We start from the raw sequence: 25,120 nt of genomic DNA, 5'->3' as shown, positions 1-25,120 counted from the left end.
AGTGTATTTTTTAACAATGAAAGAGTAAAATTTTTAAAGCCGTAACATCGGTGACAGTGACCTGCAATGAATATAAAATGAGTTCAAGCTTTTTTAAGCCTGCAATTACAATGTATGGCCTTGGAAGCTTAAAACATGATGTTTGACCGATTGATTTCAAAAGTCAAAGTCTATTATTTGAACACAATAGCTCTAAATGCTACTTGATTATTTATAAAGATGAAATGAAAACAACAGGGGGAGAGGCGTCCATAGAATATATTACAATTAAGAAAATGTATTTGTACAGAACAAGCATGCCCAAAAGGTAATGCGTCAAAAGTGATAAAAAGCACCAGTGCCCTTCTGAAATCCCAATTAAACAACATGTAGTTTCATCAAAGCTGTGTGATGAACCAAGATAGGAATTAAATGCTACATTTTCTGCTTGTAACTGCTCCTACACACATAATTAATTAGGTGTAAAACATGTTAAAGTAGCTGAATAAACGACTGAGCTTCTTCCACATGAAGGCAGGGCTTCTCTTTTCACCCCGAACAAGCACTGACTGTGTAGTTCACTCATTATGTGGCCTGTTTAGTAGCATTCTGTGGTTTTTAGGGGCTGATGCTTGCAGGTTTTATCCACAGATAAATCTGACGTGGGGACAAAAGTCAACCTTTATGATAAGACAGTTGCTAAAAAAAGAGAAAAAAGGAGTTTCTCTCAGTAAACGTATTTCAAGTCTGTTTTCCTCTTATCGGACACCCCTTATCAAGCTTAGTACATTGTAACTGCAAAACAGTGGCTTTGTTTTGCAGGTTGCTTGTGCAGATATTTCACACTCCCTGCAATATCTTAATATCAGTAACAATAGCAATATTATCAGTGAAATCTCAATAATCTCAAGTCTTTTGTGGCTCCTGTGAAAAGGCCCCAACAACACATTGAAGCTGTACAATAGATGTCTGCCGCGTACTGCCTCTGGATGAGACACAGATAATCGGCTCTGCCTCTTTGTCTGTGTGCCCTTTAGCCAAAGGACCAGAGCTGCTGCAGTGTGCTGCACAGCCCAGCCAATCACGAGCCTGAGAACCGCAGCAGGGTGAAGGGGGCGGCTAAATGCTAAATCTTCCGCTGTGGCTTCCAGGGTGATATTATTGGAGATTATTTGAAGCAGAGTTAGCAGCAGTCACCCGGACTGGCGTCTTCGAGGAAGCTCATTCTGTCTGGTCCACAAAAAGAGAGCAGAATATTCGTATTCGTTAGGAGCTGAAGTGATCGGCCTGAGGCAATGTGCATCCCGAATCCCTTTATTCTGTTAGCGCTTCTTTAATCCCAGCTCTCTGGGAAGCAGGGCCGACGCGAAGTCAAACATTTACGCCTCTCACTGCAAAATGGATTTTTCCTTGAATATGGATGAAATATGAATAGATAAAACCTGTAATCGTCTGATGTGACTGCCAGTGAATTAGGATGAATTAAACATAAAATTTCCAAGGGCTCTGTGAGCAGGTAAATTACTTGATTTTAACCTTCATTTCATTAGGCTCCGATTGCACTCAGGGACATGACATTTACAATCATTCTTCAAAAACATCAAAGACTGACTTGCGAGAGGAAAAGAGTATGAAAATGTTAAACGTGGTAGAAAAGACTGGGGGCAGCAGTGGCCTGTACATTAAAGAGGTCTCCAGCTTAAAAGCCACACTGCTGGGCAGAATACATGTGTGCAAAATGAAGAGGAGACCTTCACTGATTAACTGATTTATTTTTTATAGTATAAATGCAGTGTTGAGAGGGAAGATGTTGACCAACTCTAAAATAAATTATGTCCGGACATTTGTTCTGCAGCTGCTATAGCACTTTGGCCCAAGAAAAATGTCCCCATGGGGACAATAGAGTATATTTGATTAAAATAAAAGTACAAAAAATACCGAATACAAGACAGCTCGGCTTTAAGGTGAACTCAGGTATCAGCAATCATCGTGGCATGAAGTCAGTGTGGTTTATTAAACTTGCAAAGAAACTGAACGTGCAGTAACTACATCATTCCAAATACTGTAGACAAAAAGCAGTAGTTATCCACGTGACTGCATGAAGTGACTGCAACAGTCCCATTCACTTAGAAATTATCTGATTATCCAGAAAATTTGTGAAGTAAATGTGCAGGGCTAAAAATTACAGATGCAAAACTCATTTCTTTCACATTATGGCTGCAGCAAAGTTTTAATCAGCTTTAACAAGTGGGGCTTACAACCTGAAGTGGAAACTGGATTTCAATGTATCTTTGAATGAGTAGAATATATGTCCTTCTAATTTTGGATATGCTGGCTATTGAGTGTTTGAGTCACATAAGCTAAGTTAAATATAAAATAAGAAACTGGGGCATCGCCAGCATAAACAAATAAAAGCCAGGTTAAAAAAAAACAGTGAGGAAGATGGACAGCTCACAAAGTAAACTCAATACAAAATACATTTCCAGTGAACTAATTCCACCATTGTTTTTCTTTGCCTACCTCTGATTGATGGTATGATACTCAAAATGCCCTCATGTTTTCTCACATCAAAAGCTGACCTATAAACTAAAGGCAGCATGATTTGAAGTGAAATTTCTGGAGGAAGTGTTGAATTTCACTCAGGTTAGATCAACATCAGTCTGGGGACTGGCTCTGACATGACTCATGCTCTACTGAGTGATTAGTGCTGCGAAAATGGATGTTATACTTTATTTAGTAAGACAAAAAGTAAAGATGGAGTTTAAAGATGGTAAATTAGAATTAAAGGTCTCCCTCTTGTATAATCCTGTCCCAAATAAAAGGTCAGTAAAGGCCCTGGCCTCAATTTGAGAATTTATCTGAATTCTGTAATTTAAAGCTACAAAATATTCTGTTTCTGATGTGACATTGCTTAAGCAGTCAAAACAAAAAGAGACATGGATTGAATGGAGAAAAATAATGAAACCAAAAAGTAATTTACCCACCAGAACGGAACACAACCACCAGTGCACCACTTAACACTCCTCAGCTAAAGCATGGCCAAATAGTCCCAAGTACAACAAAGAATTGTCTTGAACCTGCCTGTTACTTTTCCTTTGGGACAATAGAGCCCTAATGCACCTTGGAGCAAGGCATTTGACCCATAATTAAACTATGAGGTTAGTCAGATTTGTTGTTACACTTGACAGCTCATATGTGAAAGTGTGTATATATTTATATAAACCAGTATAGCAAACAAAAAGCAGCTTTCAAAAAATATCCCCAAAGTGTCGGAAGAGTCCATACAGCAACATTAGAATGTGAAGAAAAAAAAAACAATTGTTGAGCTGCTGCTCACATTGTCCTTTTTTGCGACCTGGAGCCTTCCCTGACCTGACTCTGGTGCCCCTGCTCCTCTACATGATTGCAGTGCAGGTGGTGTTGTCGATAAGCCAAAGTCAGGTCTGGCTCCTCAGACAAATTATGCGGTAGAGGTTTAAAGGGGGGGGGGGACACTCAGGCAGTGAGAGAGCCTGCTGGGACACTAACTGGCCAAGTGGCTGCAACCTTACAGAAAAGCTATCATGGGACAAACAGTGATTTATTTATTCACAGCGTGATACAGCATGACAATGATGGCGGCTGTCCAGCAGCAACCAGGAGTGTGGCGAAGCAATGATACACACTTTGTACGGCTTGGTAAAAGCAACTGTTTGCAAATTCAGCCGGATCAGGGGGAAATGCTTCTGTTGTAATAGCTCTTGCTGAAGAGAAGAGCATTACATTTGACATTGGTTGAGTCAACTCTCCGTTTTTTCTGCATTTATTTCCCCTGATTGATTTACACCATTTTATCTTGAAACTCTTATCTCTCTAACTCCTGCTGTACAGTAAACAGTATGCATCATTTCATGTTACTGACAAGGGACGAGCAACAGTGCAGCAGGCACCAACCACTTTATGTTCCTTGCTTTGTCACCTCATTCAGTCCAATGCCTATGAATAGATATCCGACTGTCAATCAGCTGCTTCAAGACACTGGAAGCCAATCTAATAAGATGACAGCTGGATAATCTCTATTCTGCATGATAACAATGATGAGAGTACTGGCCACACTGTTGGATTGGAGTTATATTGTCACTTTTCTTAGTTCATGTTAAAGGCCGTCTTTATTAACTGCGGTTTATACAAACGGGACCGATGCCAGGTTCAAGTGCATTGCAATGGTTAGGTCTAAAAGAGATGAAACCATGGATGACCTTTTATAAATCTACAGAGGAAAGGAATGACCTGATCTTGGTCAGCTGTCTCATTTGGTCAAAGCAACACGGGAGCACTTGGTTCTGTTCCTCTTGATGAGAAGAGAGATAATGTTAATGCTGCTAGTATCGGGGCCATGGAGATAATTATAATGACTTATGTTTAATTTGAACAAGGCAGAACATAGTAAAAGAGACATTAGTGGCATTCGGCACATAGTGGATGCACCAGTCGTGAACAGGCACTTTAATTCAAAGTAACTCACATTATAATCTTATCATAGCTAATGAAATACTCGTCAGTAATTGTTACATCTGATAAATATGCCATTCACTCCCTTCCTCACATATTTGTCTTGTGTTTTTGAGTCTTTGAAGGTGAGAAAAATAAACCTACCCTATATTTTAAATATTATATAAAGTGCTCACTCCATCTATACAGTTTCTTAATGAAGATCATTTTGGAGTTTGACGAACATGCTTTGACAATATAGGTACAGGAACAATCCCTGTCTGGTGGAGGGTTTAGCAAGCAGTCAGTTGACAAATATTCAAGGATATACAGTGGATCCTCAATTTCATTTTCTATTATTAAATATGCATTAACATGTGGATATGCTGGATTGTCATATAAGTGATGTGACAGGCAGGAAGAAAAAATAACCCCTCTTTTCCGCTGAATTACCATAAATCCTGGCCTCACAGGAAACACAACCTACAGTCACACAGATCAGTGGAACAGTGGTAGAGAGAAAAAAAAGCCAAATAAGGCAATTTATTAAGCACACGGGATTTGAAAGGCTAAAATAATTCCTGACAACAGTATAAGGAGAGGAAGCAATGCATTCAAGCTGAGATCAAAGCACACAAGCAACAATGCAGAATATAGCTTATCGTTGCTTGTGATCCGCGTCTCCTCAGCCAAAGCACCTGTGTGTACATTTCCCAGAAAAACAGCCTCCGGTGGTGATCATTACCTCTCCTCTGGAGTAGTGGGGTGGATCGTTAGCCAGCTTCAAGGAAACATCATGCTGTTAGCTCTCTCCATCTGGGGTCACAGCGCTGTTTGCTTTTGTTCTTTTCTAAGTCTAATCTGCTCTCCTTCACACATTTATCAACTTCCATCTGTCAGTTTGCTATATTTTCTTTTGTTGTCTTATTGCTCGTTTAGATGGTAAAACTTTAAAATCGCCACTGCGATGTTCAGACCTGGCACGTGGTTAACACACAGGGATGCAGCTTTCTTATCCTGCTTTTTCCAGCTTATTTTCAGTATCTATATACAGCAGCACGTTGGAACCTATGAGCTCTGCCCAGAGCAACATGGGGTAATGTATGGAGGTTGAGGTTTTTATTAACAATTACCATAATTACAGTACAAATGGAAAAAAAGCCTAGGCTGCCCTGCTCTGCCGAGCTTTGATCCCTTGTGCTTTGACTTTCTTAGCGCTAAATTAAATTCTTCTCATAGGCATTCAGGGAGCTATCTGTCTGTGGAGAAAGCTCCTCTTGTATTTTTAGAAATCATAATATATCATGGGATATGTTTTCCTAATGGGAAATTAAGACATGTGACATTGAGTTGGCAGTTCTTAGTTAGTATGATGTCTGTTTTATTATACTACTTTTACCAGTAACAGATTTTACAGATTTATAGGAGATTCATCATTTAATCATTGGACCTTCATTGGACCTAAAATCGTATTGGTGTGTTTTTCAGGTTTGTGAAAAATGAACTCTGGAACTAATTATAGGTAAAACAGAGACTAAGAAATGCTTCATTTGAAAAAAGCATGCAAAATATAGTTCAACAGTCAACCAAACATTAAATTGTTTAAATTTTAACCATACACATTGCCTATATAATTATGATATATATTTATATATATATATATATATATATACTGTATATATATATTGTTAGATTCTGAATAATGCAGTATTCAGTATTGGTATGTAAGTTAAAATGTATTCCATCATTGCATCTTCATAAATGAATTGCTACCAATCATGAATAAAATGAATAGGGTTGTAATTAAAGAAAAAATAAGTTGGATGATAATGGATGGTGTGTCTGTTAGCTTGATGAATAAGTGGTCACATAATGAATGCGGCTCTAACAACAGTATCAGAATCAGGAAGCACCTGATAAGAAGTGAGATCTACCTGCGGGAATCTATTCTCATTACTTCATACAGCATGGTGGACGTAGCCCATACATTATTCATACTTTCTGCAATATCTTATTGACCTCTGTCAAGGACATTTGGACAGGCATTCATCTTGACAAAATTGGTCAATCACAGCCTCCAAATTGGACATATGCAAAATGCAGAGGTGGCACGCCATGTTGAATAATGTGATTGTGTGGTGCACACTAGTGTAAGGATAAAATGTATGCACAGAGGAGCCTAATGATACCAGTCTGCTGCTAATACAGCTGCGGACTGATAGCCTGGACACTGCTTTGACCTTCGACCTCCTCACATTTGAATGCCACGATGCAGACATTCATTTCTTTCCCTCTTGTCTGTTGACTTGAATAAAATATGATGACACATATCTGTGGAGACTGTCATGCAGTAATGTGAGCAGTCACTGTCATTAGATTGAAGATTTTCATCACTGACATTGTTAATTATATTATGATTGTGAAGACTGTTTTGGGTTGAGAGTGTTATCAGTTTGTTGCTTTTCCTGCAGCAGATGTTTCCTCCGGTTCTGCTGCTAATGAAGAAGATTAAGTGTGTGCACAGCTTTGACGAAGCAGCTGGCTGAAGTTCATTTTACATCCAAAGATTGTAGCATTAAATCTTTTCCTGTGAATATATCACTCTTTCCTGATGCTCCTGTCATTAAGTTTGATTTTAATCATTCAAGGATGATTAACCATAAAATGGCATGTATTCAGAATTTCTGATGGGGTATATATTTGGTTTTAGGAGATCGATCAACAATTGTTTTTGATGAAGAAAGAACTGGATAAAATATGTGTGGCCATGTATCTTACACCGTAAAGAAGACATGCACCTCCCTAAAAATGTAACCACACTTTGCGGTGATGAAAGCTGCTGTGATTGGTCGACCTGGTTGCATGTCTAGTCCAGTGTTTCTCATTGAAACGACAAGCAACTGACCCTCGTGCTTCAGTCAACTCCAACCTGATCTACTTAGCTTCAGCCTCCGCTGTTTGAAGTACACATACAGTGGCATAGTAACCTTACTTGCAACTAGTGTTTGGTGTTGTATTGAATAGCGACAAAGACATACAAGTGCACAGCTGTAAATGCTCATCACGTTGTTGGCCTCTTGTGAAGGGCTAAGGTGTAGACTCTACCTGCCTACACAGATTGTATAAACCAGGCTTTTACCTAAAACTAACTGATATTATTCTTTGTTTTGGTTATGTAGCAGTATCCTTGTTGTTTTTAGTTGCATGTATTATATTTGAAACTCAAAGATGATGCAATCAAAAGCTGATGTCTGTCATATTGGGCAGAAACATGACCAAAATGGTGGGGGGGGGGTTCTTTACAAAAATTCACAGCAATGGCAGAGATCTGAACTTCTGAAGACTCTTTGTCACAGGGAATTTCTGAAGTGAACTCCAAGTCATCAATAACACATCCGATTATAGGCCGGGTAATACAACTGAATCAGTGAAAACGTTATACAAATCCTGCAGCTGTGCTTATGTTTAGCCCGATTTTCTACTGGTCTTTGATGAAAATGCTGAAAGGCAAAATCCTCTACTGGCAATTGGAAAGGAGTCAATCACTATTTTCTTTTAGTGGGTTTACCTGCTTTAAAAAAACCTGTGTAGGCCTATAGCCGATAATTTGAGTGTAAAAGAGGTATTGTAGAGGTGCAATTTTAATTTGACAAATCAATTTGTTGGTGTTGCTGAAGAAAATGACAGTATGCTGCCTCAGTCATCAGTCATCATGGTTGTTGCGTTCGGTAGACTGCTCTTTCTTTTACTGATATTGTTGTTGTTTTTTATGCTTTTGTTGTTTATGTAGCTGAGGACATAAACAGACGTATCGTTTTGCTGTAGTTACGTCACTGCCTGTGCTGTATGTGTGTGTTCTCCAGATAATGGTTCGGTGCCCCTTTGCAGCTTGTATCCTAAGGTGACTGGACAGTCTGCTTGTTGTTGCTTTTGTTGTTGACTCTTTGACTCTGTCTTTTGTTTTTAAAGGCGTCTGGATGGTGTGGTGTTCGACTGCGGTTGTGATATCCGCTGGATCCAGCTGTGGCAGCAGAGAGGAGAGGCCGGGCTCCACACGCAGCAGCTGTACTGCAGGAACGGAGCCTCAAAGATGCGACTGCACAGCATGTACATCCACAACTGTGGTAAGGGAGGGAGGGGGGTTGATCTGCTTTTAAAGGGAGGAAAAGAAGCGAAAACAACAGGGTGTGGGGCGGGTGAGGAGACGGGAAAAAGTGAAAGGTGAAGCAGGTGGGGTAAGAAGACGGGAAACACAGGAGGGAGAAGGGAGGGTTAAAGGTGAAGTAGAAAAAGAGAAGAGAAGGGGGATGAGTTGAGGAAGAGGAGGAGGTGTGACAGAGGGTTCAGAGGGTGAATCTGGTTTGAGAAGCTGTGTGTTGATTCCGACAGAGGCTGTAGACTCTGCAATATTATCTCCTGTTGGTGACTCATCCCTGTGACATTTAATGTGTGTTTGTCTGTGCGTGTGTGTCTGTGTGTTTGCAGACTTGCCAGAGATCAGTGTGAGCCACAGCAGTGTGCTGGTGATGGAGGGCGACAATGTGACGGTGAGCTGCAATGGATCTGGATCTCCGCTGCCTGAAGTGGACTGGACTGTCAGCGGCCTGAACTCCATCAACACACACCTGGTCAGAATCTCACACACACAAACACCTGGTTGCTCAGAGATTCTCAGAACTTAACCTTGCCATAACATCTTGAAAAAACTAGAATAACAATCAGTAGAGTGCAGACCTCCACTAAAGCCCAACAGTCCCCTTAAATTCAATCAAGCTGCACCAAACTGCAGACACTTATAGATATTAGGCCCCTAAATATGCTTCATTTATTCCATCAAGATCTCTGTATTATTCCCTGGGAAATCAATGAAAAAAAAAAAAGTCCTTTCTCACAGTGTAAAAGAAAGTGAAAATTCCTGGATTTGCCCCATGGTCCAGCTCTATGTCCAATCATATGTTCCATGGAAATCCTTCCCACATACAAACAAATAAATACACAGAGAGGGGTGAAAACATAACCTCCTTGGTGGAGGTGACAGCAACAAAGGACCCTGCTACTTTGGTAAATCCACATCAGATTATTATAGTTAAATGCCTTTTTTCTCAAGGTTGTTATTCGTCAGGAACTTATATTTCAGTTAATTGGACAATTTAAATTTAGTGTAGTTGTGAATGTGAGTGTATTTTGTCTGTATATTGGCTCTATATTGTTGGTGATCTGGATCATAAATAACAGAGAATTCTTGAGATTTTTTTTCTCTTATTTCTTTAGCTACTTCACACTAAAACAAAAAATTATCGCATTTGTCTGAAAATGTGTTCAGATCACAGTTTCACTTTACTGCTGATTGCACTAATTGTGAATTTAGTCCGACTTTAACCTGCGCTGAGGCTGGTTTGGACCCTGTGCCTTTTTTCCAAAAGCTTTAATGTGTTTAAAAAATGCAAACTTTGGTCTGAAAATCAACAATCAAGCTGTATAACTTATTCACATGCTGAGAACAACTTGGCTGTATAGATGACCATGGTGACCTACCACTGTTCAAACTACATCAGTCTATGTGTGAGTGAGAGGCAAGGGTTGCACCCACAGTGAGCTAGCTAACCCTCTAATCTCCCCCCCAGAGTCAGGCCCCAGGGACGTCACAGCAATAACAACAGCAGAGATAAACAGCGCTGAGAGGAGAACAGCAGTTTCTGAAATTGCCATGTGGCTGTATTTGTCATCGGTGTCTTTAATGCTCGCTGTGACTATAGAGATGAAAGTTACCTCAGCCTCGGGCTCGATGTTTTGCGGTAGACAGATATTGTAGCTCATGGGGATGACTAAGAGTGTTGGGGAACCTGGCCAGCTAAAGGCAAAGAGGGAAATGTAAGGCTTCCTGAAGGTGGAAAGGTGTACATTTGTGATAAAACTTATCAATTATCTCTCTTTACATGCTTGGTCATTAGTAGAAAGACCAGACTAAATCTGTGAAGTAATTAATGCCAATTGATGGTGTGTACTCCCTCACTGTATTCTGTATTCTAACCAATAAATAATTCACTAAAGTTTTAATTAAGTAATTAAAGATTTAAACCCTGCAATACAAGTGTATGTGCTGCACAGTATATCATCGGCATACCCAAACATCTCTCTGTGTCTGCTCATCCTCTGTCCACAGTCCAATGTGTACTGGCCCAACATCCACTCCATCAACCTGACTCTGTTCAACATCAGCCGAGACGACAACAACTTCCAGCTGACCTGCATCGCAGAGAACGTGGTGGGGATGACCAACTCCTCCATCCAGCTCAACGTACAGTGTGAGTTGGATTTTTCCTGTGATCAAATCTTTGAGGAAAGTTGTGTTCATTCACTTGAGAAGTGAGGGGAGGACTATGTTCAGGCCTTTAGTGGACATAGTAACTCACAGCCAGAGACGAACATTTTAATCCTAGAGGCTTTTCTTGATCCCTGCTTTCTTCCACCTTGTGCACTCTTTTCCTTAAAGTTATAAATTATGAAAAAAACTCTGCTTTCACATTCAGAGTTCGTGTTATGTGAGGGTGAATATGTTCACATAAAACATTTGCTTATTCACACTGATTTGTTTAGTAAATCTTAATTGCAAAGCTATTTATGTTTATCTTATAAGGTTTAATATCATCAGGACAACAATCACAAAAGACTCATAGTTTTCTGGACAACAATGTACAATATAAAATTTGTATATTTGAACTGCTCCCTTTAGCACCAGGGTTCTGCAGCAGCCCACAGGCTCTGAGAGGCTGTATGTAGGCACAGTGCTTTCAGCAAAACGCTAAATTCAACATGCCAACATGCTCACAATGAAAGTAGTCTGTGATGTGCCTGGTCAGAATTATTCAGGATTTTGAATTGTGCTACTTTATAAATACAGTAGTCCAATAGCATGATTCGTATGAGTCATAACATGATTGGTTACCATGCACCAGCGGTCCCAACTGGGATTTTTGGCCCCATGTAAAGAAGTTCCATTAGGCCCGACCACCCGACCACCACAGAGCATGCCAACACTGAAAAGACATGCATGCAAATGTACGCAAATTGTAAATACAGTGAATTCATTATTTGTTGCAAGACAATATATAGTATATCTTTTACAATTGTATTTGTAATTTTAATGGTTCTTGAATAGGAAACTGTCTGAATATAAATAAATTACCTTAAATAAATATAGTTTAAATATCCATAAGCCTCTTCAATTCAAATAAGTTATCATCTATGAAATGACATGAACAAAATGTTACAATCAAGGTTTTTTTAATACACCATCTAGAAAATAATTAGTTGTAAACTATACAAGTAATGAACTACAGTATTTTAATTCCTATTATTGACAAGGACTCAATAATTTTTTTCCATTTTGATGTTAATAAAACAGAAATTCCCTCGGACCCAAGCCAATTACCCCAATTGACATTCATTCAACTGCTGCTCACCTGCTTCTTCAGTTGGGAGTATAGGGTAGGTTCATTGGGGGATTGGGAGGCGGGGCTGCTGAGCCTGAAGCCTCATCTGTTGTTGCCAGACAGAGGCAGGAACAAATGATCTCGTATTTAGTATGAATAGCTCACTAAGTGTTTGTCTGGATTGATTCAATATTGGCTAAAAGAGGAGTGAATTTTACACACATCATTTTCTGTGAAGATATTGAGTAATTCCTCTCCACCAATCCAGAACAACACCTGCATGTCTTTGTAAAAACGTGGGTGATATTCTGACACTTTCTCTTCTTTTGCTTTCCATTTCCCTTTTTGTTATGGGAATGCAGATTTGTCTTTAGAACCATTTCACGTAAGGCTCTTTGGATGTTATTCCAAAAAAATAAATATCTACATCGTAAATTAAACGTTTTATCAAAGATGATCAATTATTATTTTTCATTTGATAAATATATATATTTTAACATGAAAAATAAATAATTCCATACTAAAAACGATGACCTAATGTTTCAATACATGTTTCAATTCGGCCCAGGCTTGGCACTATGTCTTTAACTGGACACATGCAGGCAGACAGAAAGGAAAAATAATCAAAGAAAAAAGTTCTGGATAAAATACACTAACTTTGAGATGGGGAGGTTTCATTATGAACGCTTGGAGCCAAGAAGACTCTGCGATTGTCTTTTGCATGAGATGACTTTCACAGCAGCTTTAATGGACTGAAATATATCTCGTATTAAAGACACTGACAGCGTAAGAGAATAATTTACAACAGGAAAAAAATCTCCTTTATCAGGCAGAAGAGACAAATCATGCAGGTACATTTAGAATGCAATGATGTGTTGCACAGTTACAAACCAAGTGAAATTGATGTAGCCAATTAACAAGAATATACCCTGCAGCCCACAGGAAAGTGTGGCCTTGATTGGAGCAAAAAGAGAGAAGGCAAAAACATAAATCCCTCAACAATGATAAAGCAATGATTTCATAACCATCAGCATTTCTCTAAATATCCACGCCATGAATTATATTACATGCCGTATATAAGCTCTTATGTAAGTTCACCCTGTGGATTGGCAATAGGCAGATATGGGACACATTGCATTCAAAGCCAATATTTATCAAAGGTGGCAGACATTATTCTCTTTTTAGGAAGCTTGCTGTCGTGAGGCACAATCTATTGTGGCTGTTTGCGATTCATCCTGCCACAGGACGGAGGAGATTTGTCACCGACTCAAACAGGAGCAGAGCTGCTAAGGACCATGCCAGAATGACTGATAGACTTTGCAACATCTAGGCTTCAGGGCTTCCTCCACACGGACACTATCAATGTACATCTCCAGGCATTTCTTTTTTTCTGTTGACACTCTCTGCTGGTGCTGCAAATTGACTTATTAATTTTTCACCACATGCTCTGATGGTAATTACATTTCCTCCCCTGTGCAGCCTATTGTCTCTGGAAATGTCATAAAATAGCTTAAACTGCTGCTCTGATTAGGGAGTCATCTGATTGACAGCGAAATTACCAGCCGTCAAGTAACGTTCCCTGCATTCAAAGATGAGTTCCCTTTTTTAGAGAAACTGTAATTAGCCACGATGCAAATTCTGCAGGCCCATTGTTCTGCTGCAGTGTGGAACAATAGCAGCTCTACAGCAACGTAGATTCATATGTTACCATATATTTTACTGTTGGACAAGCAAGGTGTAGCTCTCTGTGAAGAACATGGCACAAGCTAACACCTGGGTTAGTAGTTCTGTTCCCTAGGTAGCTTCAGGGGTAGAACAAGGAATTAACTCTAATTATAACTAATTAATAAGGAAATTATCCCCCCTGGGACCCTGAATATAACTTACGCTTCGTGCAGGTTAAAATCTTAATCACGATTTGGTTCAGCCCGGAGGGAATACGTGTCCCATGAAATGCTTAGCCTCCCCTCCCACTGCCAGCCATGATGTTTTATCTCTTGAACATGGCATTTGAAATATGCCACCAATGTTACCACTTGATAACATTGCACAACTGGCCTTGTATTCAGTGTTGTCACTGATCAAAGGCATGTAGTTATCAAAGCTTGTCATCTGTATGAGCGCCACAAGGACACCATGTTGTTATAGACCAGTATGGAGCAGTGTAATGACTTGTATTGTATTGAGTGAGACTGGGCTGACAGCTTTGCTGAGGGGAAAATGGATCGGTCCTTAACTGTCCATCAACAAGAGAATTTTGTGTTTCTCTCTTTTTTCTCCTTCTCTGTCTTTATAGGCTCTACGGCTATAACCACCCTCACGTCCTCCTCCCTCCTCCCTCCTCCCCCCTCCTCCGCTCTTATGTCTGCCTTTTCGCTTTCTTCCTGCACACACCCCCACACCAACATGTTCACACATCCACATGCCTTAGCCTTTAGTTCAGTTGAATGACTTTATTGTCACTATTGTCTGGCAGGAACAATATCACCGAAGCAATTTATGAAATGACAGCTTCACCGATAAATAGATTATTCATGTCCTCAGTGGACGATTATTTGCTTTGAAAACATAAGCGCTAGTTGTTACACACGTAATGACCAGTGCTGTAACTGACAGCTACATTTATTTCATAATTTTAACTCAAACCATCACAGTTTATCACTGTTACAACCACATAGTGAAATATAATGACACTCAATAAAGCAAATACCTCCACTAAACTACATTTAAATTCACTACATCTATTTTTTATTTGAATCTGCACCAAATTTCACACACAATATCAGGCCCCGAAAAACATCATCATCATCATCCATGAATTCTTTGAAAGAAATAAAATGTTGAAAAAATGGAATATGCCCCTGATCCAGATCTACTGCAAAATGTTATGGATTCTTAGTTTTTCTGGTTATAAGTCCAGTTATTTTTGCGTGGTCCTGCTAACTAAGAAATGGATAAACAATCACCATGAAAACATAACCTCTGTGGTGGAGGTAACAACGTTTTTAATACCAGATCTGAACCGCCATACAGGAAGACAAAGGCAAGCAGAGGGGAAGTCCACAATCTTGATCCAAACTAAAATATCTCCACAACTATTAAATAAATTGACATTGAACTTTGTGTGTACATTAATAGTTCCCAGAGGATAACACCTCGTGGCTTAAGCTGATATTTTCACTAATATTTTCTCTTGTATCACCGAAGGGTCAAATATTTTACATATTCAGTAATATATTTCAGGATGTATAAATATACAGGCCTACATCTCTTCATCTATCAGATTGGTTGGAACCAGATAATGAACAGACGTGATCATTAATTATATTTAATTAATAAATGACTAAACAAAAAGCCCAACTCCACCTCTTGGTTAAAATTCTAATTAAGAAACATGCACTGTTGAGTAGCGCACTGAAGGAGACTACAGGTGGGGATTCATTGGGACAGCTGCAGAGGTATCTGAATGACCACATAACCACACACATACAACTCTAGATATCGAGTTATATAAAAAGGATGGCTTACACATGCTGGAAATTGCAGGCTTTAATGAGGGTGGCTGTGTGTGTGTGTGTGTGTGTGTGTGTGTGTGTGTGTGTGTGTGTGTGTGTGTGTGTGTGTGTGTGTGTGTGTGTGTGTGTGTGTGTGTGTGTGTGTGTGTGTAGGTGGATAGGTAGGTTTGGTGGGGCACGGCTGATATGTAGAACAGACACAGCGAGAGCGACTGCCAGATTAAATCTGCCTGCCAAATATTTCCTTTTGATGATGAAGCTGCAAAAGTGACTCATGCAAAGACAAATTAGCAGATCAATTGTTTATGAAACGTATCTGATGGTTTTAAAGTGATAAATTGCCTCGTAGCTTGGCGTCATTGAGGATTCAGAGGTGTGTTGCAGTATGTCAGGAAAGTGAGGCCCCGTGCTTGTTTATGCACAGGAGATTCCTCTGTGTGTTTGAAGCAGGAGGAGTCCCTCTATCCGTTTGCCTCTCCATCCCTTGCAGTGCTGCAATTTGCAACACACAGTAAAAGGCTCATTGCCACTCCCAGGCAAGAAACCTAAGTCCTAAATGTCATCTTTCCTGGAACAAATCAAAACAGCTCTGTGTTTAGTCTGCTGCTGCATTTTTTAGGTTGTTCAGAAAAATTAGGAAAGGTTTTCATCAGCCTGAGGGTGGTGGAACTTTCTCAACACATAAAGGTCTTCATACTTCACCTTATGTTTAACACAAAAAACAGACAACAGGTTCTGTGATGGGAGAAGGAAGGACTGTGATTAAGAGCTGCTCATTCTATTCTTCCCCTCGTGCTCTGCATGCCCATAACATTTCTGTGTCTTTTGAATGACCTGGTTTCCTCCCTTCCTCACTGCAGTTCCTCCAGTAATCCTGAGACTGGCTGAGCCAGAGCAACGCCTCCACACCTGCATCGAGTTCACGGTTCGGGGTTACCCCCACCCCAAGCTACGCTGGTTCTACAAGCAGAAGGAGATAATGCAGAACGACTACATTCGGACTGAGATGGACTTCTACCAGGACTATCTGGAGGGTTGTCTGACCTTCCAGAACCCAACGCACATCAACAACGGCAACTACACCCTGGAGGCCAGCAACCCGCTGGGAACGGTCACAAAGACGGTGTATGGTCACTTCCTAATGGAACCAGACATCATTGACGAAGGTGAGTGAGATATTCCTTCTTGGTGGGTCTTCCTCATGGTACATGTGTTTAATGAGTGATGCACAGTTGACAGCATGATCACAGTAGAGTACACTAATTGGTATAATGTAATTCATACAAGGTTTACTAACACATTTTGCCTTGATATCCCATGGATATCCTTTGGGAATGAGCATCACCATCATAACAAGGCCTCAACCACTTGGATTTCTTGTCTTCACTACCTGGTGTGTGAATTACAGGTTCTGTTCTTGGTGGAAGAACGATTGGGGGCTTTTAGTTTTTATTAAAAATCTTGCTTCACAGGCTGCAGGTTGTGCTGCTGATCCCTTTTGGCTGGATAGCAGCCAGGGTTCATCCACAGTTCAGTCAGGTTGATTGTTCGCCAGCAGTTCATCCTCAGTTCACAGGGAGGAGAAATAAACCCACAAAGACTCACAAATTTCTCCCCATGGTCAATATTCCAAGGTTAATACCTTTTGTCAATTTATTGACATAGTGTGACTTTCTCTGTCTTCTCTTTTGCAGACATAGTGGAACTAGGTGAGTGTTTCAATTTTCAACTTTAAACCTGCTATTTTCTTTGGTTTGTTTGGTGTCGTTAAGCACACATAGACAAACACATCACTTGTTGGTCGACTATTATGGGCTCAGATCATTGTTTGGCACAAAATGGTATGGGCTTGATCGTATAGTTGTATGAAGCCTTGTCAACTTGAGTTTGAGTGCTGACTTTTCCACAAAACAATTTTATTTCTACACAAATGTTTTCTAAAGCCCACATTTCAGCTACAAACATGACTTTCTCATGCAGATTCACTTTAAAGGTTACAGAGGCTGATATTCAAGTTTGGATGGTCAAAATCTTTTCGACCCCAATTTGAGGCCATAGATTATCTGGGGTGGAGTATTAGGGCTATTTAAAGGGATAAAAATTAGATTTCGGGAATAAAGTCAAATATTACGAGAATTAAGACTCTTTGCTCTCTTTTCCTTTATTCTAATAAAACTATATGACTATTTTTTCTAGTTATATTACAACTTAATTCTTATAATGTTTTGACATTTTTCTCATGAAATCTTAATTCTCCTAATATTACAACAGTCCTCTTAATTACAACTTTGTTTGTGTTTTATCACAATATCATTTTTTAACATGGCCCTAATACTCCATCATAACTATCACGACCACAACCATGGAGAAATTTGTTCACTTTGTGCTGCAGTCAGTGCTGCTGCTAAATTTTGATTTCAAAGCTTCGCTAAACATAATGAACGTGTGGTACACAATTTAGCTCAAGGGCACACCAGGCTGTTGAGAGAGAATGGACAGTATTCCCCTTCCCTGCTTGGATTATTCTCCCTAGTCAGGATTTAAACTGGCAGCCTTTTAGTCAAAACCTGCTTTTTTGAGTCTGTCGGGGTGAGGCTGAGTTTTTAAACTAAATAATACATTATTCCTCATACACGCTCGTGTCATGTTGCTGTTCATTCTAGTTTTAAAACAAGCGGCAGCTTCTCAGTGGCTTCTGCTTTTCTACAATTCACCAGACACTTTGCTGCCTTTTTGGGGATTTGAGAGATTTCATGCTTCAGATGATGCTGCAGTGATGCCCTGCTTTACCTTCAGACAAATAATGTACAGTCTCATAGTGAGACAGCCTCTTATGGCCACAGTCTGCTACTGCTGGTTGCTACTTGGTAGGTGAATTATTGCCGGAAATCTCTAATTTGATTCCAAGGAACTCTATTTGAACAGCTGATGTGTTGTTGTTTTTTTACTGTTTGCTAAACCCACTGAGTTACTGTTGCTTCACCTGACGATAATAAAATAATAAGAAATGAAAGAATTATGAAAAATCGCAAATCCTTAATTTCAGACAGAGAGAGACAAAAATATGTTTCCTTTCAGTACATGCAATTTAGCCAGCTGAAATGACAGCAACATTTCATAAGCTGTACCTGCTGTTCGAGCTTAGTATCTGAATGAGTTGATTGAGTTGATTGAAATTGTCCAGCTGACTCATCATAGGGAACCATATGAAAGGGTTTAAAATATGGACCTGGTGGTTACAATTATTACCTGTCCTTAGTTTGATTACAGCCAGGAACATAGCAGTCATGTCATTTGCTCCCTACGTCCAGCCTCAGATTTCCCTCATTGTGTTTATTGGGAATTGTATCAGTGACTTAACATGCGTAGAGTAGTTAGGCTGCTTCCCTAACACTAACTAACTGACCTCAGTGTAAACAAGCTAGCTTCCCACCTCATTTGCTGGTGATGTGCAGCAGTTTGTGAAGCAGTAAGTGCTGTCATATTGTGGGAATGGTGCTTTGGCCCACACTCACACTGCATTGTAAATCTCTGGGTGTGATGCGTGGCTTGGCCTCAGGCTGTTGTGACCGCCTCACTGTTGATGGCTCATACAAAGTGGGCCGGTCTGATCTCTGCCCTTCATCAGAGTCTTCTCTCATCTCCATATGAGGCCATTTTTTCTCATCAGCCATGGATTATAAAGCTGCAGCATGGCCAGGGACAGAGATGGATGGAAACTAACTGTGTAGTGAGCTGCATTAGGCAGGCAATGGCTCTATGTTGCCACACAGACACACTCACAGACACACACACAGTCTTGCAGGCTTACACGGCGTCTGGGAGCGAGGAAGGTGAGGGAGAGGTGTTTAGGTGATGAGAGTGTGAAACATTATAGCCGTGGTGTGTGAGGGAGTCCAGCAGTGGAAGGGAGACTGACGTGCCGACCGATGCTAATTCTGCTGAGGAGAGAGGAGGGCAGAGGGAGGAGAGGACAGAGGGATGAAGGCTGGGGGGGAGGGACAGAGATGGTAGTTAGGGCACACACACTCACACACAGAGTCATGCACTTTAGTGTACTGTGTGTGTCAGAGCCAGTGGCAGCCAGTCTACCATGTGCTCATTAATTTGCCCACAATTAGTCTCTGATGTCCTGGCTGGAGGCCTCAGAGTAGAGTTTCCCTCACACCAGCTCATTTGGTTTCGTGGCTCTGCCTCAGTCCTCTTCTCCTTACACTCCTCAAACCTCTGAGCTTTACCAAAGCCTCTTGTTTGTCTAGGTGTGACGTGCATTTTAACATCAACAAATTAGTCTGAATGGATTTTCAGATTGATATGGCTACTCAGGACTGAATTTGGGTGAGATTTTTTAGTTCAATGGGTTTTTCAGCTGATTCAATTTTACCTAATTCAGCATTTGGTGCTCTGGGCTTTATACCCTTCTTTTATTTTTGTCTGCTTGTATAATTGTGTTAAGTTCTAAAACTGCTTGTTTTCATTATTCTGTGCCTTTGTGTGCGTACAAGCATGAGCATGCATTTGTGCAATTGAAATACAATTCCACAATCTGTTTTCTCTTACTTAAATTTGAGACTTGAGTCTAGGTGAAACTGGATGGTAAATTCCAGGCCCCGGTCGGCTCTTGTGACAGGTGTCAGACTTTAGTGTGCGTTTAAGGCTGCACAGACTTTTAAAAGCCTCATAAAAATGCTTAGTTCATCAACATTGTCTCAAGCTGTTATGGCACAGCTGTTGAAGTCAATCCACTTCAAGAGACCAATAGCAATGAGCCCTAGCACAAAATACTGGAATGATACTGAAAATATGCTTTCAATCATACACACTAAAGAGCACAGCATGTGCTCTTATTATAGCCTTTTAAGCTGTGCATTTACCTGTGTAAGTGTTATACTTGTTTAATGTGATAACCGGTGCATAAACAGATTCATACCATAGTAGACCAAAAAAGTCACTTATTCTAGTGCATCCACTGTAATAATACATGACAATAAGAAATCTTACCACAAAAATAATATAAAACATTCACAGTTCTTCCTTATTTACTGTAATTACTCGAATGTATACCACAGACATTAAAGATATACTATCTTCCACAGCAACTGATGGCTGTTTTGTGTTTGTGTGTTGCAGTTACAACGCCATCAGATTCAAGTCGACCAGACGAAGATACATTCGGGGTGAGTTTTCTCCTTAATGATGTTGATGAAACGGACACTAAAGATGTTACCCCTGGACTCATCAGAGAGCTGCTGTGTGTTCCAGTACAAACCCCACACTGCTTTTTTATTTGTCAAAGGACCCTTGTAGAGTTTTGTACTGCGTGTTGACATGCAGCGCCCAGGCACAAACACGACAACACAGCAAACAATATTAAAGTCATTTGTCATAGTTGAATGTTTGGACACTAATGGTGATGGGGATGGTAACACATTCCTGCAGTGAGTGATGCTGTTTTAAAATGTTACGTAACATGTGGATTCTAAACAGTTTTTAAAACCAGTGCTGCTGAGTTGAGACAGAGATGCTAACACTAGTGTGGTCAGTGGGCTGAGTGAATGTAGGTATTACACGTATGTCGTAACAGTAGAAGCTCTGCTGTTATTAACAACAATAATAATGACTGCAGTCACTGAGATGTGCTGGATACATAAGAGCTTAGCGGGATACATAAATGGAACGGAGCCATTATAAATGTATAGCATGCTAAAAGACTGGACTAACTAATGGGTTTAGCAGACATCAGTGTTAGCATTATTCTAATTTCTGATAGTATGCAGAAAGGAATACCACACATCTCACACAAATATACTACACAAAAGATTTACCGTATGAGAAAAAAAATGTAAACTTCCCAAACTAAAATTAGTCAGCTAATGAACTGCTCTTAAACCTCAGGAGTAGTGTCCTGTTACTACCCTAGGCAGCAAGCTAATTAGCTGGACATGCTAACGACTGCAGCATAGTACATGTCCAATACCTTTTTTCTCAAAGATGGTTTCTGTCATTTAAGGTAGTTCTTATCACACTGATGTTTGTTCAAATGCATTTTTTTTCTGGTAAGTTAGCTTTGAATTAGTTACTTGATGATAGAAAAGTGAAATTTCACTATTGACAATTGAGACTGATTCAAGAATGGTTGAATGTATATATTGTTCGCGTGACCATGCTACATCAGCTCCAAATGTGCAAGATTGTCTTTAGGTCTTTAGGATGTTTAGACATATAATCAATAATACATTTGTTTGGCAGTTTAATACGATTTCTATTTATAACATTTTTCATATTTTAAATTGTTCATATTATATTTGATAAATAAACAGTTACCCATTTAATAAATGTGCAATAAACCTGACAACTTGCAGGTGATGATGAGAAGAAAACTGCACTGTGTAGACTGAAAAAATAGCAGCTGTCTTGCTTTTCATTCTGAACAGTTTATTTTTAAAGATCCAGATTGATAGAGTTTAGATAAGAAATAACTGTTTGAAATGAGGATGATAAGCCAGATGCAGCAGCTTCTTCAGAGTCACATCACACACATGACTTTAAAGTAACTGCTGCACTTTTTCCCAAACTGCACTGAGAGTAAAGCTGACTATAGATGAGGATCACATTTAAATTACATTCTGTCAACTGGAATACATCACAGCCAGACAGCTGTTTCACTTTTTTATCCAGAGAAAGAGAAGGGAAAAACCATAGTAGACACAGTTTAATGGATTCAACTCTGATTTGCAGTATTTAAGGTGATCAAAAATGAGGCAAAGATTTTGAGGCGCAGTCTTTGCCTGAGTCTGACACAGTCTTTCGTCCCTCCCAGGTTTCCATCGCCGTTGGTTTGGCGGGCTTTGCCTGTGTCCTTCTCCTCGTCCTCTTTGTTCTCATCAACAAATACGGCCGACGCTCCAAATTCGGTATGAAAGGTAAGACTACACAAATAGTCTGACGAGCTGATGGGCAGACAGGCAGCTTTGCTTTTTGCCTTTCTGCCAGTTGCGTCATTGTGTTGAATCCATTCCATCAGTTAATCTCTATAAAACCTTTGTTCACTGGAAAACGTACATGCAGCTAATCTAGAAGTCCTGAGTAAACCCTCTGCATTCTCGTTCCAAAGAAGTCATACTGCATGTTTACTAAAGAAAACTACACTTGAGTAATATTCTCAAGTGTCCCCCCCACATGCTGCACATGGTTGAGTCCTGCCAAAGGACATACATTTGCAATTAGCCATTCACATGCACATATATAGACAGCTGGATCAATACTTAAGGACTGAGTGCATGCAAACGAGGTCTATGCACTGTACATACACCTCATGTATTCACTGTGTCTACTATGTAGAGCAATTTCAGAAGGGATCCTGAATTAATTAGTGGACTCTGCACTGTCGATCATGCTGAGGAATTCAATAGGATTAATACGGCTTTTGTGCATGCTGAGCTTTCCTTTTGGGCCCGTCCCAGTTTTTGCTGATGCCTCTGGTGTTGCTGTTGTTCGAGGAGGTAAAAGCTGTTGTAGCGCTGATCTACAAACAGATGAGGAGAGGACAGCAGCGGCTCAGGTGCTGAGGTTCAGGTTCAAGTGTTTGTATCAGTTGGCAGGCCGAGTGGTGGCATCTGCTTGTGTTTGCTTGTTTGTGTTGGGCGAGTTTGTTTGCCACTCACAAAACATACAGTACATCCTCCGCCCCTCTCTGTTAATATTTGGGAAATGTAAATAATACAATCACATTTAGAAGCCTTCTTTCGATAAATGAGAGGTGCCAGAAATTGGCCCAAAAATAAGGCCAAAAATAATATGTTTGACGGTAGGTCTAAAAAAGCACTTGCACATACTAAAAATGTATGTGGTTTGAATATGTACTTTATGTTGTAAAATAAAAAATATATGTATTTCCAGTATACATTTAACAGTTCGCACATTCAGACAGAAATGACTCACCTACCTAAAATGTGTTAAATCAAGTCAAAAACTTGTTTATTGCTCTGATATCCTTGACCAAGTTCTGGTGCCGAAATTCAGATCAAAACATAAAGGATGGACGGCATATGAATTATCCATCTGAATTTTGCGAAGCCTAAAATATAAATGTAAATAGGAGACTATTGAGAAATGCACAAAGTGAAAATTGAGAAATTTCATTTACAGAGAAAGTGAAAATAATAAAGTTTCAACATCAAGTATTCATTTGCAAATTCGATAATTAGTTTCCAATGATTTACACATACCCACACACGCATGCTAACCCTAATCAAAACCTAGTTCTGACCAATGCTGAGCCTTCCACAGTGACAGTGACAAGTCACCATGGGAAAGTCTAGATATAGTCAAAACACACACTAACCACCCCCACCCCTATTCGGTCCCCTGCTACGTCTGAGCCCTTGAACCTAAGTGTAAAGTAGCATTAGCTACCGCCACCTCTTAATAGCTACTTTACAGGATAAGCGTTTGTTACTTACCTCAGTTAAGAACTCTCTGCTGTAATTATTTAGGAGGTGACAATTATTGCATTGGACTAAAGCTGCCTCTAAACAAGAATAAGTCTTATAGTTAATTAGGCTTTGCAGTCGTGTTTGTAATGTCACGACATTGTCAAATGTCACAACGAATTTAAGCAGCGCTAACAAACTGCCCCGACAGAAGGGAAACAAAAGTCACAAATCCGGATTATAAAGAAGCCTAAAAGATAATAAAAACAAGATGATGTAAACAAAAGCTCACACACTGTACAAAACGTGTTAAAAATCCATGACATGAAGAGACTGTAACCCCCTGTGTTTGTATGTATGTGATAAGATTTAATTAGTGTCATAGCTGTTTACTAATGGTGCATCTACTCTCCAGAAACATCCTTAGGGTTGTGAAGCACCATAATCAGGTGGATAGCAATGCATTTTACAAGTGTTTTAATATTTATATTATCCGCCCACATCCGAGAGTCAAGTGAGAAAACACACATTTGAATTGTTTATTAATGCAACAGAAAATAGTACGCTTCTTGCTGTGTCTCAGAACTCATCACTCCCCTCAGATCCGACAGTCTGCCAGACCCTTCCAGGGTGTGTATGGTAGATGATTGTAGAGAGTGATTATTGTTAAACCACATACAAAACACATTAGTCTAAAAAAAGAGGAAATATGCTTCAGCTGCGAGCTCAGTCCCTGGGCAGGTGAAGGGAACAATAAACCAGAGAGTAAGACCTAACACCACCACTACAGATAACACAACATCCTGTTTATAACCACAGACACACAGACATAAACATACAATAACACACTTCATAGGAAGCAAACACAAAACAGAATTTAAACATCATTATCTTTCTATTCACATGAATAGAGCCGTGCAGCTCGAGCTTTCAGAACCAGCTTAAAACATTTGCTTTTGTGATTTTTATTTAATTTACAGTCCAGTAAATGCACCATCTGAGAATTGATGAGTCTTAGTCATTGTGTAAGTGTAAGTCTTAGTGTTACAGCCCTGCCTTATTACACTTTACACTTACTATCAAATACAAGCGGGCACTGCTTAATAGTGCTGGCTGCATTCAGAGCATAGCATGTTTTAATGGTCAGCACACCCACTGTTACTTGAGTCAACTCTTAGCACAAGGATGCTTCAAATGCAGTTTCAGTTCTCTCCAAGCAGCAGCGCTGAAGAAGGTAATTTGTCTCCCTGATGACAAGGTCCAAAGTTTTTCTCGGACAGTGTAGGGAGTT

At 39.9% G+C, this 25,120-nt stretch overlaps 1 protein-coding gene across 6 annotated transcripts in view; it reads left to right on the top strand.

Moving 5' to 3' along the window:
• Nucleotides 1–25,120, top strand: part of ntrk3b (neurotrophic tyrosine kinase, receptor, type 3b) — a 167,786-nt gene that overhangs the window by 70,171 nt on the left and 72,495 nt on the right. For 3 of the 6 annotated variants that reach the window (XM_034571629.1, XM_034571621.1, XM_034571661.1), the window contains exons 5-11: nucleotides 8,419–8,573; nucleotides 8,935–9,077; nucleotides 10,613–10,754; nucleotides 16,258–16,563; nucleotides 17,092–17,106; nucleotides 20,528–20,574; nucleotides 22,218–22,320. In XM_034571629.1, the coding sequence (XP_034427520.1) occupies nucleotides 8,419–8,573; nucleotides 8,935–9,077; nucleotides 10,613–10,754; nucleotides 16,258–16,563; nucleotides 17,092–17,106; nucleotides 20,528–20,574; nucleotides 22,218–22,320 (911 nt within the window). The remainder of the gene's footprint in view (nucleotides 1–8,418; nucleotides 8,574–8,934; nucleotides 9,078–10,612; nucleotides 10,755–16,257; nucleotides 16,564–17,091; nucleotides 17,107–20,527; nucleotides 20,575–22,217; nucleotides 22,321–25,120) is intronic. The other 3 variants (XM_034571651.1, XM_034571671.1, XM_034571640.1) reach the window with 2 other exon arrangements.

Source organism: Hippoglossus hippoglossus, chromosome 3 (genome assembly GCF_009819705.1).
Source record: "Hippoglossus hippoglossus isolate fHipHip1 chromosome 3, fHipHip1.pri, whole genome shotgun sequence".
In the NCBI taxonomy this organism is placed as follows: domain Eukaryota; kingdom Metazoa; phylum Chordata; class Actinopteri; order Pleuronectiformes; family Pleuronectidae; genus Hippoglossus; species Hippoglossus hippoglossus.
The sequence above is the reverse complement of the archived record's forward strand: the minus strand, read 5'-3'. Positions and strand labels throughout refer to the sequence as shown.